This window comes from Centruroides vittatus, unplaced genomic scaffold (assembly GCF_030686945.1).
Source record: "Centruroides vittatus isolate TY-2023 unplaced genomic scaffold, ASM3068694v2 contig_3147, whole genome shotgun sequence".
NCBI classification, from domain to species: Eukaryota; Metazoa; Arthropoda; class Arachnida; order Scorpiones; family Buthidae; genus Centruroides; species Centruroides vittatus.
The window spans coordinates 107,662-125,880 of NW_027122027.1; the positions used below are offsets into that span (position 1 = coordinate 107,662).

The 18,219-nt window shown below is 51.3% G+C and overlaps 1 protein-coding gene across 1 annotated transcript; it reads right to left on the reverse strand.

Annotated features, from left to right (window-relative positions):
- Positions 1 to 348: 348 nt before the first annotated feature.
- Positions 349 to 12,620, reverse strand: LOC136973354 (acetylcholine receptor subunit alpha-like 1). The gene is made up of 6 exons (XM_067268087.1): positions 12,331 to 12,620; positions 11,075 to 11,119; positions 10,173 to 10,282; positions 2,140 to 2,320; positions 863 to 1,681; positions 349 to 786 (listed from the first exon to the last, which is right to left on the reverse strand). Exons 1-6 carry the CDS (start codon positions 12,511 to 12,513, stop codon positions 586 to 588), a joined length of 1,539 nt encoding a protein of 512 aa, XP_067124188.1. The 5' UTR covers positions 12,514 to 12,620; the 3' UTR covers positions 349 to 585.
- Between the last annotated feature and the right edge of the window lie 5,599 nt (positions 12,621 to 18,219).

Here is an 18,219-nt window from a genome sequence, read left to right on the forward strand (position 1 = left end):
GGACCGAAGTGAGAAATAACGTTACCGGATCTTGTTTGGTGGTTGACGAATTCTTCGTCCGATCGATCGACGGAATTAATTGCCGACACCTTATCCTCGAAGCGAAGGGTCTGCGGCCCGACGTGACGACCGACACCGCACCGACGATCGGTCGCCTCTTCGTAACGAACGCGGCGAACGAAAAGATCCGAAAGTGGCCGATCGAAGGACACTCGTCCTCGGTCCGGTGTTATTTCCCGGATTTCGAAGCGGGCAAAACCCGGTAACTCTAACGATCGCCCGCCGGACCGTCTTCTCCACGCGACTTTGGTGGCGATTCTTTTCGTCCCGAGTAACGGCAGCCGCGGGAAGGAGACGAGAAAGTGCATCTTGCTTTATTGAAAGTCGACACTCTACAGACTAAAAGCTCCGAGAGAAGCTCCTAAGAACTCGACCGCCGCCCGGAAGAAGCGCGGCTCCGCCCCGCCGGAGACCGCTTCCGGTTCCGGTCCCGGTCCCCGGCGATAAAACTGGAAGGGGTGGCCGCGGCCGGGACGGAAGAGAGGGCGCGTGGCCCGTCGCGGTCCGTGTCTCTGGCCGGGACCCCTAGGTGTCGGCGTAGTCGGTGGGCAGCTCCGCCTGGAAGTGGGGCACTTTGGAGATCTTGACGTCGATGGGCTTCTCCTGGTCGTACAGGTGCGGGGCCTGCAGGAAGATTCCCACGGTTCCGGCGATGCAGGCGCCGGTGAAGAGCCACAGGAAGAGCCTGTCCAGCACCATGGCCACGTACTTCCAGTCTTCTTTGATCTGAAAGAGAAAGAACGCTTGAGTCCGTGTCGCCGCCGCGCCGCTCCGCCCCGCGAACCGCGGGCGCCGTACTCACGCTGTCGAAGTCGTCCTGGTTGTCGATGTGTTGGGCGATGAACATGGCGTTGTGGATGGCCCTCTCGATCTCGCGGGGATATCGCCTCTCCACCATTCCCGGGCTGGATTCCAGTTCGTGGATGATGACGTCGTCCGAAGCGGCCCGACGAAAGTGGGAAGTGCCCGGGTGCTTCTCGGTGTTGTTTCCCAGCGGGTCCTTGAGGTAGGGTTCCGTCCCGTTACTCTTGGAACCGTCCTTGCTGTCTTCGCTGTCCGTTTCGATTTTGTACTGGGGCTGGCGCATAAGCAACCAGCGGGGGAGGGTGCGAATGAAGACTCGCCGCACCCAGGGGGACATGCGGTGGGTGGAGGGAGAGCGGAAGTGGACGTTGAGCACGGCGATGGTGACGATGACCGACAGCGTCACCAGGATCATGGTGAAGACCAGGTACTTGCCCAGGAGGGGCATGGCCAGGGAAGTGGAGGGGATGATTTCGGCCAGGACCAGGAAAAAAAAGGTGAGCGACAGAAGAATGGAAACGCATAGCGACACTTTCTCGCCGCTGTCGGAGGGAAGGTAGAAGACCAGCACCGAGAGTCCGGAGATGCCCACGCAGGGAATGATGAGGTTGATGGTGTAGAAGAGAGACTTTCTACGGATGGTCAAGTTGAAGGTGATGTCCGGGTAGGGTTCTTCGCAGCAACTGTAGTATTTCTCCTTTCTTTTGGCGGGAACTTTCATAATGTCCCATTCCACGCTCAAGTAGAACTCGGTCAGGTCGATCCCGATGGGCACGACGTCTTCGTTTTCGATCTCGTGCAAGTGCTTGAGATCCACCTGCCAAGAAACACGGAGGTCGGACGAAGCGGCGCTTTTACCGCGGAGAAAAGAAGAGTGGGAAAGGAGGAAAGTCTCTAGCGGGAGGATTATTTTTCGCTAGAAAACGGAGGGGTAGGAGAAAGTAGCCGAATGCCGAAGAGACCCGTCTTAGAAGTCCGGCAAAGGATGTCCATCGGTCGGTGGAGAGGAGCCGACCGACTCGCCGAAAATCAAACCGGGCAACGGAGTTCTGTCGGTTTGGTCAGTCCGACCAGTTTACCGGCGCGGATCCTTCTTTAGCCCGGTTTGAAAATAGCGACGCGGTCCCCGAGGAAATCCATTTTACCAACGTATTGCCGGCCTCTGTCTACTAACGGCGCGTGCGGTACGATACGACAAACTATTTCCGTTTCCGCCTTGGCCTCGGGGAAAAGCCGGACGGGAATCGGAGTAAGAGGGGAAGAGAAGAGACTCACCCGGTATCCGTCGTAACTCCACGATCCGAACTTCATGAAGCACATCTGGTTGTCGAAGGGAAAGTACTGAATGTCGATCTGGCAGGAACTCTTGTAGATGGCGGGAGGGTTCCACACCACCGTCCCGTTGCTGTAGATGATGGCCTTGGTCATGATGGTCACCTCGTAGTTGCCGTCGGCGCTGCCAACAAAGCGGGATCAGCGCCTCTTCCTCTCCCGCGGGAGACGAAGAGGACGGACAAGGTTAGACACGCCGCTTATTTTCTCTCCCGACCCAATTTCCCCGTTCCTAGTCCGGGCTTCCGTTTTACCATAAACACGCTCTCGGGCTCCCACCGGCGAACGGGAACGAAGAAAGGTTAACACTTTAATCCTTTTTCCGGGGCTAAACTTCCGAGAATTACGTGTTTTACGGCATCCTCTCGTAACGAGTCGCTTCCCACGCCTAATGCTCGGCCCACGCTATTTGTAGGGAAAACCGCTCCGTTCCCCTACTTTAGCTCTTTCTTTTCTTCCCAATTTCGTCCCTCGGTACGCGTTTACCTTTATTCGTCCGCGGGTCACCCGGAATCGGCCCGCGGCCGAGATACGCCCGACCTCCCTCTTCCTTAAAACGGCCGGGACACCGACGTAATTGCGATTCGGGAGTCTTTAACCGTTAACGGCAGCTTCACTTTCCGCGGCAGACGGTCCGTTTTTTCTCCGAGATACCTCGGCCCGACTCCCAAAACCGGTACGGCGGCGGGGAACCCGGGTCTCCGTTCGGTTCGTGCCACGTCTTTCCCCGGACCACGCTATCGATGGAAAGACGCTCTTTTACGCCTTCGTTTACTGTTCTTCCCGCGAAACAATAGACAGTCTTAGGCGAACCGGATAACGTAGGGGCCGTCGTCAGTCGGGCTCCCCGGTCGATAAGGAGTGACGCCAACGCCTAGAGCGGCGGTTCCCAAACCTTTTCGATACTCCGCGCCCTTGCCAAATTCAGATTTTCCCAAGGCGCCCTACGTCAAATTCCAACAATTTGCGAAATAGCGAAATAGGCAATATTTTTTTAATTAAAGAGTTAGGACGTCGAGTAAAAAATAAATAAAACGAGTGTTTAAGATAACGAAACAACGTAAGTTAACAAATTCTATTAATTATGATTAACGGGACGGACGAGCCCGTCGATCGCCGCACATTTTCTCAAACCCCGCAATCGAACCGGACACGACCACCCTCGTTCCCTTCTCCGCGTCGATTTTCGCGCTTAGTTTTTATCGCGGCGACAAACTCGGCCGGGTGCGGATAAGAAGTCGCGAACGGAAGTAAAATTCCGAGCTTTACCACTCGGAAGGGAATATTCGTCTTTTACCGATATACAAAACGCGGTCCGTTCCGCGCCGCTAAATTCTGTTTTCGACGCGTCGCGGCCGGACGACTCGATAAGATTCTCTTCTTCGCAGCAGCGAATTCGGACGGAGCACCGGCATTAAAGGGACCTTTAATCCGTGCAAGTGTATCGATATTATCATTTTGACGAGCTTTGATAAAAGGTTTTCAAAAATTGATTTCGTACCTCGAGAGAAATCGACTCCATCGGAGTCGGAGGTCAAAAACTGTCGCGAGAAGGAAAAACGTGCTTTTCCTCCATCGTCATTTATTTTTCTTTTCCGTAGTTTTAACTTTTTCTATAAAAGCCGAAATTTTCTCAATCGACTTTAAAAGGCGCGTGTCGCCTCCCTGCGGGGAGGGATTCGGAGCATTCGGCTTTTCGATAACCTCGCATAAATACGCTAGTTTTAGCAAAAAATCTTTATTAACGGAATTTTCGGCATACGCGCGGTCTTCCTCTTTAAGAAAAATATAAATTTCCCGACGCAGTTCAACGCACGAGACGAAATATTACCGCGAGAGAGCCATTGCCCGGTGCCGCGGTACAAAAAAGACGCGTGCCGGGATCCCGCATTCTCGTAGTTTTTTGAAAAATCTTGCCTTCGACGGCCCAGTTTTTATAAAGTTTACTAATTTACTACGTATTCTAAGAGCCGGTTCGACGTAGGATTCGGATCTTTTCTCGCGAGTGCTTCCCGGTGAATAACGCGATGGATCCGCGGCGCATCGGGGTCTGCCTCGAAAAAGTGCCGGAAATCCTCCGTAACACCCGGACGTCGGACGAGCGCCGTCGGTACAAATACCGACGCATTCGGTCCACTCCAAATTGCTTTCGGCTATAAAAATATCGAGGATCTCTAACCGGTCGCGAGCCTTAGCGCCGGCGGTGATACTGTCTTCTACAATGTTATTACTATCTATAAACCGTACGTAGCGAATCGAGCGAGCGTCGTTATTATTATCCGCGACCCGAATTCCTTCTCTTTTACTTTTTCAATTAACCGAACATTGGAAGTCCTTCGCTTTGTGCCGTATTCCGCGACCGATGGCGTTATTGGATCGAAAGCCGCTTCCCCGCAGACCCACCCGTCGTTATATAACGTTCGCCGTATCTACGGCTGCCGGTAGAACGACTTTTTCTGCCGCGGTACGAGGCTTTTTACATTTTGCGATTCTACGCGTCGCCTTTATTACGGAGTTAATGACTCGCACCGGGCCCGTTACGCGTCGCGTCTTATCGCATCGAATCGAAAGCGGAAGTAAAATTATGAAAATTTTACCGCCGGGAACCGCTGGCCTACAGTAATATCTGGAATAACCCCGGAGGTCGTCGGCCGGAAAACTTTGTTACAAACTAGGGCCTAACGTCCCGCGATACGGCACCCTCCTCGCCTACTTCGGTGGGAAGAGACGGTCGGCCGTCGCGCTTACTAATCCCAGCGAGGAAACCCTTATCGGCACCCGCGGCGCAAACACCACTCCGAGCGCGAGCGATCGTCGATATATCGGGACCGGCGTCGCCTTTCCCCGCAACAACTCCTACCGCGTTACCTTTATCACCACGCGGACTAGGGCAGTTTTCGTAACAATCCCCGGGACGGTCGGTTCTGCCCGTCCGCCGGGTCGACGACGAACCGTCACGATATCGACGAGTGCGTCGTTCGCCTCCAAACAACCATCGTCCACGGTTATAATAACCGTTCGACAACAAGTACTAGAAAGTACAAAAGTTTCGTCCCTCGGTGGGATAGCGAACCGAACTTGTTCGGGAGAGCGCGAAAGGCCTTCCGGAGAGAAAGGAACGATACTGGTCGAACGACCTTAAGGAACGCTTACGTGAAAAAATTCCATCGGTACAAAACCCTTATCGACAAAAAACGGCGTAAAATCCGGAGGAACTTTCGGACTTCGATCGGCCTCGATGCCACCCGTATTACGACGCGTTCAAAAAGATAAAAAATAAAGCCGATACCCCGGCAGCCTTAATGCCTAAAGTTGGGTCGTTTACCCGTTTCGCCGATACTACCGACAGTCTCTTCGGCTATCGCTATCCGACGACGACGAGCTAAATACCGATATCGGGCAGAACTTATTCCGCCCGACTGCGACGACGACGGTCCGTTCGCTTTCCCCGAGGTGAACTTTGCCATCGGCGGGTTAAAACTAAAGAAGGCGCCCGGGCCGGATGGCCGAAGAGGCATTTGTTACTATTCCCACCACGCTCGTTACTCCGTTTAACCCTCGCCTAACGCTGGGCTACTTCCCGAGTTCGCGGAAGACGGCCGCGGCAAAATTCGTACCGAAAACGTCGAATAAGAGTCCGACTAATCCTAGCGAATTCCGTCCTATTTGCGTGTCGTTGGTAAATTACCGGATAAGCTTCTAATTCGGGCGGGGTCTCGAAACACCTCCGTAAGAAAAACCTCCTAAACTCTAACCGACGCGAGTTTACCCGGGGCGAGTCTACGATCGCCGCAATTTCCGCGGCACTCGATCGTGCCGAGAAGGCCAAAATAGCGAGAAAGCGTACTTTACCGATCGGTATCGACCGCGGACTTCGACCGTCTCTGGTGGCCCGCGATTCTACGGTAAATACCGTACTACGAGTGTCCGCGGAACTTTTCGACCTTACGAGCGGCTTCTCGCACGAAAAACGGGTTAGTTATTACGGCAGTAACACCACCCGTAACCGTCTTCTTCCGAACGGCCGTCCTCGGGGTCGCGCGGCGGACCCGGGCCCTACGGATAGCCCTATACGATAACTTTCTCGCATCACTAAACGCAAGTAGCGACTATTTGATACAAGAGTATGCGGACGATACGATCGCAATAATTAGTGATCGAAAATGCGACCGCCTCCAAATTCGCCGTAATCGGCTGCTTCGCCACGTCTTTTCCCGAGCACGGATCGTAAATTACCGGTCGATCTCGACGAGTGCGAATGTATAATATTCTCTAAGAAGACACCTCTGCGGAAAACTCCACGCGTCGCAATCGAGAACGTAAGAATACCGAGAGCGAAGGATACGATTTACCTAAGTGTGACATCGAAACGTCGTTGATTTCTAAGCGAGAACGTTGTAACATTGTCGATTTCCTCGGAAGAAACATCGTAAACCGTGTTTGTGCCAGAGATAACTGAGTGGCCAATATCCTACCTAGCGTCTCTCGGAACATCCGCAGGCCATCCGGCCTATCCCGCTATGTATACATCCCCCATTTGGACGAAGACCGCTTTTAATCGACGCGTCCGCAGAGAGAGCTTTAAAGTCGGGCCGCTCTGACGATTTGTCGGGCTTACCACACGGCCCTTATTTCGGTCTTACTTGTCATCGCGGGACTCGCACCCATTTATCCGAAGGCTAGGGCGGCCGTGTGGCTCCGGAACCTCGCCCACGAGACCGACTCGATAGGCACGTATATCTCGATCCACGAGACAAAGACCCTCCCTAATCTCGTCGAAGAGCAATATTCCGACGCGGACGAATATGGTATCGAAAGCGAGAAGACTGGAACCTACATCTTAGAATATGATATATACGACGTTCTACCACCGCCCAATACCCCTACGATGCGTTCGTTTTTACTGACGGATCTAAACGGGACGATAAAATGGGCGCGGCTTTCGTAACAAGAATGGAGGTAAACCACGCGGATCGGCTTTCGAATCGGGACCCCTCCGGACTGTCCCGTAAGCCGGGATTTACGCGATTAAGCGTGCATTCGCGAGAACCGGTTTGCTCGAAATAAACGTATTTGTATCTTATCGGACTCTATTCGGCCCGCAGAATCTTAACGAGAAAGGAATGGAGGTTTGCGATTTTCGCGACTGCGTCGGGGAGAATACCCGTGGCCGTAGCGTCGGATTCGAACGGGTGCCCGGTTACGCCGGGACGGAGGGCAACGAGGAGGCAGACTGTCCGACCGCAGGCACCTTCCGGTTTCCGTTGTCCTTCACCAAAATCCCGCTTGCCACCCGGAAGAAACGGATCTAACCGTCGATCCACGGCAGCGGTTCCCGATCTTTTTTGACTGGCGTATCCCTTAGCGGCCCGTTTCCTAAGTTTTATTTCGTCAGGCAGTGGCGCCTCGGTCGATTATATACCGCTGTACAATTACACGTAAGAAAGATTTTATTAATTGAAAATTGCAAGTACGAACACGGATAAATATAATAAAAATATAACTGTATTTTTATTTAAAACTAAGCGTAGAGTGCCGTAACGTGGTCAAAGGCCTGGGCGCAGAATTCGAATATTCTTATAGTATATCGGCCATTATTAATCTTTCTCGCGTAATCCCGGTTAATAATCGTCGATCTACGGCAACGAGAAGACGACACCGGCCCCGCAGGTAGCGCAAACTACGAGTTCCTGGCGAACCTCGGAGATAGTCTGGTGGAATCGTTCGAGACTGTCGAAAAATACGAGCAAAAACATTCGTGTTGCCACCAATCGGCCGATCGCTGGCAACGCCAATGTTTTTGCTGGTAAGCTTCCCTACCCTTTTTACTTTTTCTTTTGTTCTTGTCTTCCCGCCTTTTTCTTCAGACGTGGATGAATTGTGCGAAGTTGTAATGTTAATGTATGTTCCTTTTGTGTTTAAATAATAAAGTTTTTGTTAAGTTTAACGGTGGGTGTTAGCAGGGCCGGATTTACATAAGGGCATTTGGAGCCTGTGCCCAGGGCCCCCGCAAAATAAGGGCCCCACAAAACTAAAAAAAAAATTATATTTAAACATAATTTTTTTTCTATTACCGCGACAGCCTAGTGTGGCTTAATCACGAGGGCAACGGGCAGAGAAACCGAACCCGGGAAAAAATTTCACATAGGTATTTTTCAGTTAAATTAAAATAATTAGTTTTACACAATAAAATATATGCGTGTTTACAATAACCTTATTTTAAAATGAAATTTACAACTTCCTAGTTCAAATCTAATTGAAAGTACTGTATTTTGTGTAAAGTTTCTAAATCATCAAATTTGCCTACTCTTAAAGGGGGGACCCCCACCGAATTTGTGCCCAGGGCCCCTGGATTGGTAAATCCGGCCCCGGGTGTTAGAGCTTCCGATATCGAGTTTCGATCTTTGTCCCGACTCGAGTTTTGACGGAACACGGCAAACTGTCCCGGTGATGTCGGGGACAGCCTTCGTCTAATCTTCGCCTACCGCAAATTCGCAAGCCAACGCCAGCCACTTACGGTAACGACTCTTTACCGAGGACAGAACCGACCACGCAACCCAAACTTCCTCTATCAAGATAGGGTCTTCGACGATTTTTTAATGCGGACTAAAGCTTTAGATCTCACCAGCAGCCTTTGTGGACGGTTAAGTAGCGCGTCTCAATCTAGAGAGATAACGCCGGACGATAATATTAAAATCCGAGTTGTTTTTACTTACGCACTACCATCCGTGTTTATAGTATATTTATGCAAATCATTTAATACCGACGTATTTTTTTATTTTATTTTATTTAACTAAACGTCACTACGGCCATTGGTCTTTTCCGAGTGTCGGAAAAATACGAATATAAAAAATAAACAATCAACGAAACAAAAAAAAAGAACAGCAGAAAGAAAACATACACAAAATTAGACACAGTTCAATTTCTTAACGCATTGTTGAAATCGCCCGTAAGTTCTCGAGTGTTCGTATTCTTCTTTCGAAGCATTCGGGTTATATACGAATGGATAATCGGTGCGTCTCGGCCAAAACAGTGGTAAAATCAAATTATTTTTCCACGCTAGTTGTAGTTAGAGGGCCTAAAGTATTTGTTTAACTCGTCACTCGTATAAGATTCCTTCCTGCCTACTTTTATTAGTTTAAAGCTGTATAAAAGAACTTGTTTTTTTATATAAAACTTTTAATTTGTCAATTTTGGTTTGGTTATAATAAGAGGTGACGGAAGAATTATAAGGTAACTTGTATAATGTTCTAAGAAAGTTGTTTTGCGTGACTCGCGACCTGTTCGATACAAAAGAAGCTGTGCCCCGTACGGAAAAACCGTATCGGAGTTTGGGTTCCCTACAAGCGCGATATAAACGGAAAACAGTCTCGGAATTTATATAAGTCATTATTCTTTTCGATATTCCAATAAATCTAGATAAAGACAGTGTAAGATTATTTATACCGTTGTTCCGTCGTAATTTATCATCAATTTCAATACCCAAATATTTTACAGTTAACTCTACCGACGGTTATTAAATGTGCCCGGGTAAATGCCGCCTTCTCGAGTCGTTGTTTACGTTAATTTAGTTGTAATCTTCTGTTATATATCACACATCGATGTGGTAGAAATAATGTTTATACGTTTTGTAAACTTTCCCCAACGAAACGCTATAAAATACCTCGATATTCGTCCCTTTCTCTACTCACTAGCATACCCCCTCTTCCTTACCACCCTTTCCGTCCCGAATTATACCTACCGGTGGCACCCGTTTCGTCAACTTTGTAAATAAAGGTAAACAAAGACCGGGAGAACGAGCCCTTTAAATGCGCGGGGAATGGAAACTCGGACGGGGGACCGGCCCCACCTTTTCCGGAAACCGGAACGGGTCGGAGAATCCGGCCGGGTCAGAAGGTGGGGCGTATTTTGGCGGGCCGAGGAAGAAAGGCTGCGGCGCGGCCGGTTTGGTAGGCGAGAAAAAAGAGAGAGCTCACTTGTTGTACAGCACGATATCCGGCAGCCAGATCTGCTCGGCAGGAACGTAGAGTTGCTGCACTCCTCCGTACTCTTCGGGATCCCACATCAATTTATGGTCCGACCATTTCTAATTAACGAGAAAGAAACGATAAGGTAAGCGGCGTCGGACGTACGGTACGATCCCCCGTATATAACGTTTGGACCATCCGACCCGGACGAACGGGGTTCCGACCGTATTCCGTAAGGAACAAATTTCATTTCGTCGTTTTCTTTATTAAAATCGCCGTTCTCTTCTATCGATCTCCCACCGGGAAATTTCGACCGATTAAAAGGACGACTCCGTAACTAACAAATATATTTATACGAGTTACATTATTCATTTATCTTCACAGGTAAATAGAGAAGCGTGGAAGGAGAGTCTACCCCGAAAACTAACAAATATACACGAAAAGAAAGACGACGATTCCGTAACGCTAAAAATACCGGTACATTACGTCATACGTCGGGTACGACTTAAATTAAAAGAAAAACGTGGGAAAGAGATTTTTCCAAGAACCGCTTTTCTCGGCTCCCGGTAAATCGCGCCGCACCCGAATAACGAGGTGAAGCCCGGCGCGGGTTATTCTCGTCGACCGGTCGGACCCGCGGCACCGAACCCGGATTTATTAAGTACCCGACCCGCGCCATTTCTAAGGTCCGGCCAAATCGAAGGCGGTACGCGACTTTAGCCGTAACGGCGCTCTTCCCGTCCTCCCTTTGTCCGGCCGAAATGTTTTCCTTCGGACGCCGCCACCGCCGAGAAACGGCGCCCCCCGGGGCCCGGCGGCCCGGCACTCGGAAAGCGGACGAGAAAACCTAACCCCGGGCCGGACCCTCGGGACCGACGGGTCGGGTAACGCAAAAAGAGAGAGGAGCTCACCTGCGTGACCCAGACGTTGGTGGTCATAATCTGGTTCTTCAGGTTCTGTCGAAGAGAAAAAGACAACGGTATGAGAAAAACACCGGAATGGACTTCGGGGAAGGTTTTCCCGCGCGCGGGCCACGGGCGGAAGAAAGCCGGAGCGACGGAGAAGAAAGAAGCCGGAGCCCGGCCGATTTTCCTCTCGCCGGAGCAGAGGGGAAGACGAAAGACGACGTGGTCCGTTACTTTCCGATTTCCGCCCGGTCGGAAAACCTCCTCTCCTTCCGAGCGGGCGGGGGTTTCCGACCGACGCGGATGCCGGCTGGGGGAATTTAAGGGCCCGACCGCGAAAAAAACCCCGAGTCCCGTCCAGTCTTCTTTGGCCGCTCCCGGTTAAAATAGGCTTTTCCGTCCGGCTCCGGAGTGGGAAGGAGGAGAGGAAGTCGAAGGACGGTTTCTCCTCGGACCACCCCCGCTCCGGCTCAACGGCTTTCTCCCGCATCCGTCCGCCGTCTTTTTATTCTCCCCTCTTTCTTCCGGGGCCCGTGGGACCCGAAAGGGCATCGGGCATCCAGGAAATTTTCCTATTATCCGTCCGACGAAGAAAAGGCGGACCGCGCCTTTTCCACGGAGGCTGGAAAGAATCGATCTCCCCGCGGGTAGACGGCGGATAGTCGATCGATTCCGACGACGACGACCGGGAAGATGCCGCGGGAATGCTTCTCCGCGCTCTTTTCTTCCCTTCGCCTCTTCTACCGTAACCGACTTTTCCCCGTCCTCCTCCTGCCCCGCGGTGGCGCCACTTCCGTCTTCTCCATCCGCCGAGAAACGCTTCCGTCCGTATATAACCGACGGTCTGGTAATTTCCGCTTTATTTCGCGTCCGAAATCGTCCTTTTCCACGCATCCCGCCAAAAACGGCGCAGGGCCCCGGTCCTTCTCTCCGGAGCCGCGGAAGGCGACGCCCGCCTCCGCCGCCCGGGGATGGTGCGGAGGACGCCGCCGCGCGGCCGGAAGAGATCCAACCGGATAAGGGGATGCGGACGGGTAGGGCGGCGGACCGCAGTCCTAATGCGACGGTAATCGCCGCATCCGGGGATTGGGCCGGATCTCCGGGCTTACCGGACCGGGGCGGGCCCGGACTTCCGGAGGCTCGTTAGTTAGCGGGAGGCTACGGTCCCACCCCGGCTGGGAGAAAGTGGAGAAAGAACTCCTCTCCGGCTTCTTCCTTCGGCCCGAGGGAAGCGCGCGAGGAAGGAAGAGGAAGAGACTCACCACGTCGATGAGCTGGGAGAGTTTGAGGCCCATCTTGACGGTGAGGGTGTCGGTGTTGTTGGTCACGGGTCGGATGAGTCGGTTGTAGCTGCTCATCAGATCGTCGTACAGCCTCTTGGCGTCGGGGTTGGCCCGGGCCCAGGCCCAAGCCAGCAGCAGGCACAGAAGCGTGCCCGGATGCATCTCCGGCGGCCCGCTCCTTCCGTCCGCTGGGCTGCGCTGCGCTTCGGCCTGTCGGCCCGCCGCCGCCGCCTTCGATGGCCGGCGCCCTCTGGCGGAGAGAAAGGCAGACCGGAAGAGACGGCCGAGGCCGGCCTCGCTTTCGATCCGGCCGGGTCGTCCGCATTCCGGCGACGGGAGGAGGAGGAGGAGAAGACTTCCGTCGCAGACCGAGAACGGCGGTGGCGGCTTTGGGAAGCGCGGAGCGGAGAACGGGAGACCCGCTCGGCGGTGGTAGCCCGGCTTCTACTCGGCCGGAAAGAGGATTCCGGGGACAAACGGGCGGTAGGGGAGGTGGGAAGAGGAGGAGGACGAGAGTCTAGACGCGTTTTCCTTCGGTCGACCGGTCGGAGGAAACGACAGCCTTCTCTCAGAAACGGCGGCCGTTCTCCATTTGGCGCCGGAGGGGGAGAGAGGCGCGGGCCCGGTTTCTCTTCCATCCGAGCGTGGCCGCCGGAAATTACAGCAGACGCTTCCATTCCCAGCCGGTTAAGCGGGAGCCACTTTGGGTGTAAAGATAAGTTTTCTTTTAACCCGCTCCCGATCGATTTTAATGGGAAAAGAGAAAAAGACGGGGAGGGAGCCCGGTCGACGTTCGGGCAAATTTGCAATCCTTCGGAATACGGAAAACCGCCGCCGGGTTTTAAGGGCGGTCGAAAGAAGCTCCCTCTACTTTTTAGGGACGTAGCGGTTTACCCTTTGCCCGGTATTAATACGACGAAATTTACGGTACCCGGGCGCCGGACACGGATCGTCCGTTAAACTGTTTGTCGGTGTTTCCCGGAAAAAACCCTAGTCGTCCGGCGCGCCGAATTACCGGGTTACGGGTGGCGGAGCTTCGGGTAAAAAGCCATTTTACCACCGGTATACGACTTTCGAACCGGGCCTCCGCCGTCGATAAATTCCAATTGCCGGCCGGCAGTTTGGGTGGGTAATAAGTCGACCCCACCCGGGTAAGCGGGTACGGCCCGTGGCGAGACGATTTGTTTCCGATAAAAGAGCGGAGCGGATTCCGGAATTCCCGATTGGATATCCGCGGCCCCGCTCCTGCCCAGTTCGTTCGGCTCGCGTCCCGTCTTTGCCGGAGAATTCGCTCGTTCGGCGGAGGTCGAAGGAAAAAGTATCGACGGGAGGCGATTCGTTTCGTTCGGTAGGAACGTTTTTATATCGAAGACTTTCCCGTCGATTCGCGCAAGATGCGTTTTCGTCGCACCTTTCGTTTCGATTTACCGGTTATAAATCGACGTTTAAGAGCGGCGGCCGGTAGACCGAAACTCGTCCCTCTCCGACGTAGAATATTTTAAGAAAAAATAAGGAATACTTTTACCTTTACGATTCGTGGCCGATAAATCGGATTTTATTCCTAAGGCCGTCCCGATAAACCGGTGGAGTGGGAGGATAAAAACCGCCTTCTTTTTTACGCCGACGGACGATTTTCGTCGACTAAAAGTACGACGGGGAAGGAGAAAAGTGGCGGAGAAGACCCCGGCCCGCGCCCGTCTCTTATAACTAGCCACCGCCGGTGGGTGCGGGGAAGGGGAGAAAGGAATCGACCGGCAATCGAGCGGGTTCGGGCGGAGAATAGAAAAAGAAGAGACCGGCTTCCCTTTCTCCGAAATCTTCCCGGAATACTCCGTCGGATGCTCGACCTCCTCTCTTCGACCTTCGGCCCGGACACCGACGCTCCGGGATCCTCTCCTCGGACGCCCGAACAGATAAATTCTCCGCCCGACGCCGGAAAGGGCGGAAACATTCTTTTTCTTTTCTGGCAACCTTTCGGCCTTTGACCTAACCACTTTTTTCCCGGCGCTTCTTCTCCCCGCACAAAAGCTTTCGACTTCCGCCCTCCGCCGGTTTTTCGGAATGGTCGACCTCGACCTTTCGGACGCCTCCTCCTCCCCGGAAGCGGGAGACTCGTCCGTCGGGGAGGCGAAGTACCGGAAGTATTTTCCGGCAAAGACCGGCGTCGTTGCTCCCAAACGGTAAGCTCCCGTTTCACCGGGAGCTTATCGTTTCGGAGTAACCTTTTAACCCAGTAAATCTCTAACCCACAATCGACGATTTATATCCCGACCCGGAAAACCCCTTTCTTACCGTTTTATAAATAAATCGCGATAAAATCTTTGTTAAGTTCCACCCCCTCTCGAGATTCGACGTCCGAACACCCTATATCCTTCCGTCCCGTCACCTTTAACCACCAAAATCTAATAGCATCCGTGGCCCAATTCGCAAATCTCCCGCAAAATTTCAGAAAATTTCCAGAAAAAGCCCGGGACACTTTAACCTCTAAAGCGGTGGTTCCCAACCTTTTCTAGGATGCGGAACGCTTTTGCGAGCAATTTTCTTTAGCGAAACACTTACTTAAGTTAATACGAAATACATCAGCTCGTCATCAGTTATTTTATTAGAATTGAGCAGTTATAATTCGAAATCTCTACTCGTATTATTAACGCCAATTCTAAGACGGGAAAAAACATACCCGAATAACTTTAACGGGAAACTTGTGCCCGATGTTTTTTGCATATTTCATTCAGTTTTTATCGTTGCCTTTATCTTATTCGAAACGGTAGTACACTCCGTAAGTACGAGTCGTACATATATATTTAAGTTTACGAAAATTTTACGATTTTAATTTTTTGATATTCGGCGGCTCGAACACGATCGTACACTTTCCGATTTGCGACTAAATCTGCGGAACACTAGGGAGACGCTTACGGAACACCGGTAGGGAACCACCGCTCTAAAGCTTTTAACCAACTCGCAGGCACACACACTAACGTTCGTACGTACAGAAAAACCCCCGACTTTTTTTTGTTTTCCGCGTTTCTCGACGTTTCGAGATTCCGAGTCCGAAAATGTAAGTCTCGAAAGACGACTTTTTGACCGCTCGCCATACTTTACATACCACCGCCGTGGAAAATGGGAACGGTCCGGTAAGACGCGAGATTTGAATTTATCGGTCGAAGTTTATTTCGTCCCCTTTAAAGCCATCTTCTCCCACCGCCGAGCACTCGGGCCAACGATTTTTTTCCATCCCCGAAACACCGGTTTTCGTCCACCCCTTCGGAACTGGCGGTAAATTTTGTTTTGTGGCATCGATCGATTCGAAACGGCCACCGCCCGGCGGAAATTCTAGTCCGGAAAACGGGAGAAAACGGCCACGTATCGGGCGAGTACGGAGCCGGCGAACCGCGTTTCTCGAAGAGCGACGAGAGCGTGGATCGCGGTGCTAAATTCGCTAGTTCTCTGACCCGAATCGGGTGGTTTTCTACGAATTTCTTCTGGCAAACGACTCGAAATGCTCGAATAATATTCTTTGTCGTCAGTTTGGCCAGGCGGAAGGAATTCGCGTCGACGGTGTGGCTTCGCCTTTCCGATTTCGTCACCCGAAATGACGCGTTTTAAGTACGATTGGCCCGGAAAAAGAATTTCCTCGGCCACTCGAACGCGTCGCGCCGCAACCGTTGACCTATAAATTCCCACCGACGTTGTTTTCGCGTTCTTCTCTAAAACGCAGTTAGATAAACGAAAGTCCGAACCAGATAAAGAAAGCTTGGGGGCGGGAGGGCGGTTCCGATCGATTATACACCGACTTTCCGTCCAGACCGGAAGTCACGTAATTTTAATTAAAAATTTCCCCCGGAGCGTAACTTCGTAGACCCTCTCGTTATCGGGAAAAGTATAACGTATACTGTACTAATTTAAGCGGAGAGCTTATATTTTAAAAGAAATAAATTGATTATGAATACCATTGAAAACGACAGCCCGGCATTGGCGGATCGCGATCATTTTTGCTGGTTGTTTTCGAAAAAATTCGACGTTTTCGTCACCGACCCCGGCTGGGCCAAACGATCTTTTAAAATTGCTCGATTCCGGGACGTTTTAAATAACGTCCGTAATTGTTAAACGACGATGGCGCGGCGGTTTCCGCTTCCTCCGACATCTCGTACCACCGGAAAACTCTCGTTTTGCTCACCGGAGGCTTTCCGACAGCAATTCGGTGGCCAAAACGAAGCTTAATGCGCCTTCTTCGCTCGACGTTAAGAAAAATGCCCGGGGCAAAAATTCTTTACGCCCAAAACCAGTGTTTATTTAGAAAGGAAAACGGATGACGCGCGCAGTTTAAATCAACCACTCCCGATAATCTTTGATGGCGGCGGTACGACGGCGGAACCCGTCGGAATTACAAAAAATTAGTAAATATATTATTTAAAAGTTATAAAAAGTCGCGGTCCGAGCAAAAATGTCCTACGGTTCTGCGTAAGAGTCCGGGATAACGCGTATGGAACAATTGGGGTGTGGCCGTGTGTTTTACGCCAATACGTGTACTGTACGTTAACGGGTAATATTTTCTTCGAACGTATTATATGTATGTCGCAATCATTCCTTAACGGTAACGAGTATTACTAAGCAGCGTTAAGGGTTTTCCCTTCGGTGGCTTCGACCCGCGCAGAAACCGTAGACGGTAGCACACGTCACACTTACGTCCGAATGGATCGTTGACAAACGTAGTAGCGAAACCTGCACGAGCCGCTGCCCAATGCGTCTTCGTAATCGGCGACGGCGCACAACCCGCGTCTACGCAGCCCGGCGTCGATATACGAGCCATTACATCATCCACTCGCCTAGGCTCGGCCGCCCCAGCCGCGGATGTACCGTACTCGCGCCGTCGTCGATCCGCTCCGACGCCTTCATTCTTTTACGTTCCCGGCACGGCTTCACTCTATCGTACGGTGTTTTATGGGTGTTGGATCGCTCTCGAGAAGCCCTTTCCAACAGTATACGATTTCTATACTTTGATTTGGCTTTCGAGAGTATAGGCCGACGTTGTATTAAGTTCTCTTAATTTTTAACTTTAACACCGTGTACTGTATATTCACCATAATTATTCCACACTAATGTTTTGTGTAGGCAATCGTTAAATATTGACGAGAGCCGTAAATCGAAACTCGAACCGGCGTCGTAGCTTCTCCCAGTCAAACTGTATACTAAACGGAAAGTATGCGACGCGGCGAAACCACCTCAAAATGGCGGCGCTTTCCCTTCCGCCGCGCGCGATGCGTCGCAGTCCCCACTCGACGTAACGAATTCTCTGATCCTTTAACTATCGAGTGGGGTAATTAAATTTTGGAAGTAGACGATAGATACGTAGCCGCGATGCCACACCGTGTTCCCCGATTTTGTTACCGTCGGTTTTCCGAATTGCCTCCCACTACGGAAGCAAATTTAAAGACGTATTCGCGTCGAAACTTCGACCCGGGTAAAATAATTTCTTCGGCATTTTACTAAGTATCGTACCCAGAAACTACGAAACTCTGAAATTGGCGAGTCTAACGACGTTCTTGTAATTTACATAAAATGCAACGTCTCGTTTACACCTAACCGTCAAATAAGTAACCGACGATAGTAAAATATCGTACAGAAGTCTCGTAATACAACGTCGACCGGCCATCGGACAAAAACCGTACGGTTCTTATAAATCGGACACGGGCAAATTCGGCTCTTGCCGAAAGTGTTAATTTCTGTTTTTTATTATTGTTCTTACAATTTTATTTTTGTAATTTTGTGAAAATATGTTTATTAAGAGAATTCAATATTATATTTATACTAGCAGGTAGGCCCGGCGTTGCTCGGGCAAAAGTAACGATAGCGATAATTAAGATTATTAAG

Bases quoted from the DNA above. Each gene is read 5' to 3' on its own strand.
- LOC136973354 (XM_067268087.1), bottom strand. From the start codon at position 12,513: ATGCATCCGGGCACGCTTCTGTGCCTGCTGCTGGCTTGGGCCTGGGCC. The intron at 2,321-10,172 runs GTGAGCTCTCTC...CTTTGTTGGCAG, and splicing joins GATATCGTGCTGTACAACAA to CGCCGACGGCAACTACGAGG. The intron at 1,682-2,139 runs GTGAGTCTCTTC...GTTTCTTGGCAG, and splicing joins GGAGTTACGACGGATACCGG to GTGGATCTCAAGCACTTGCA.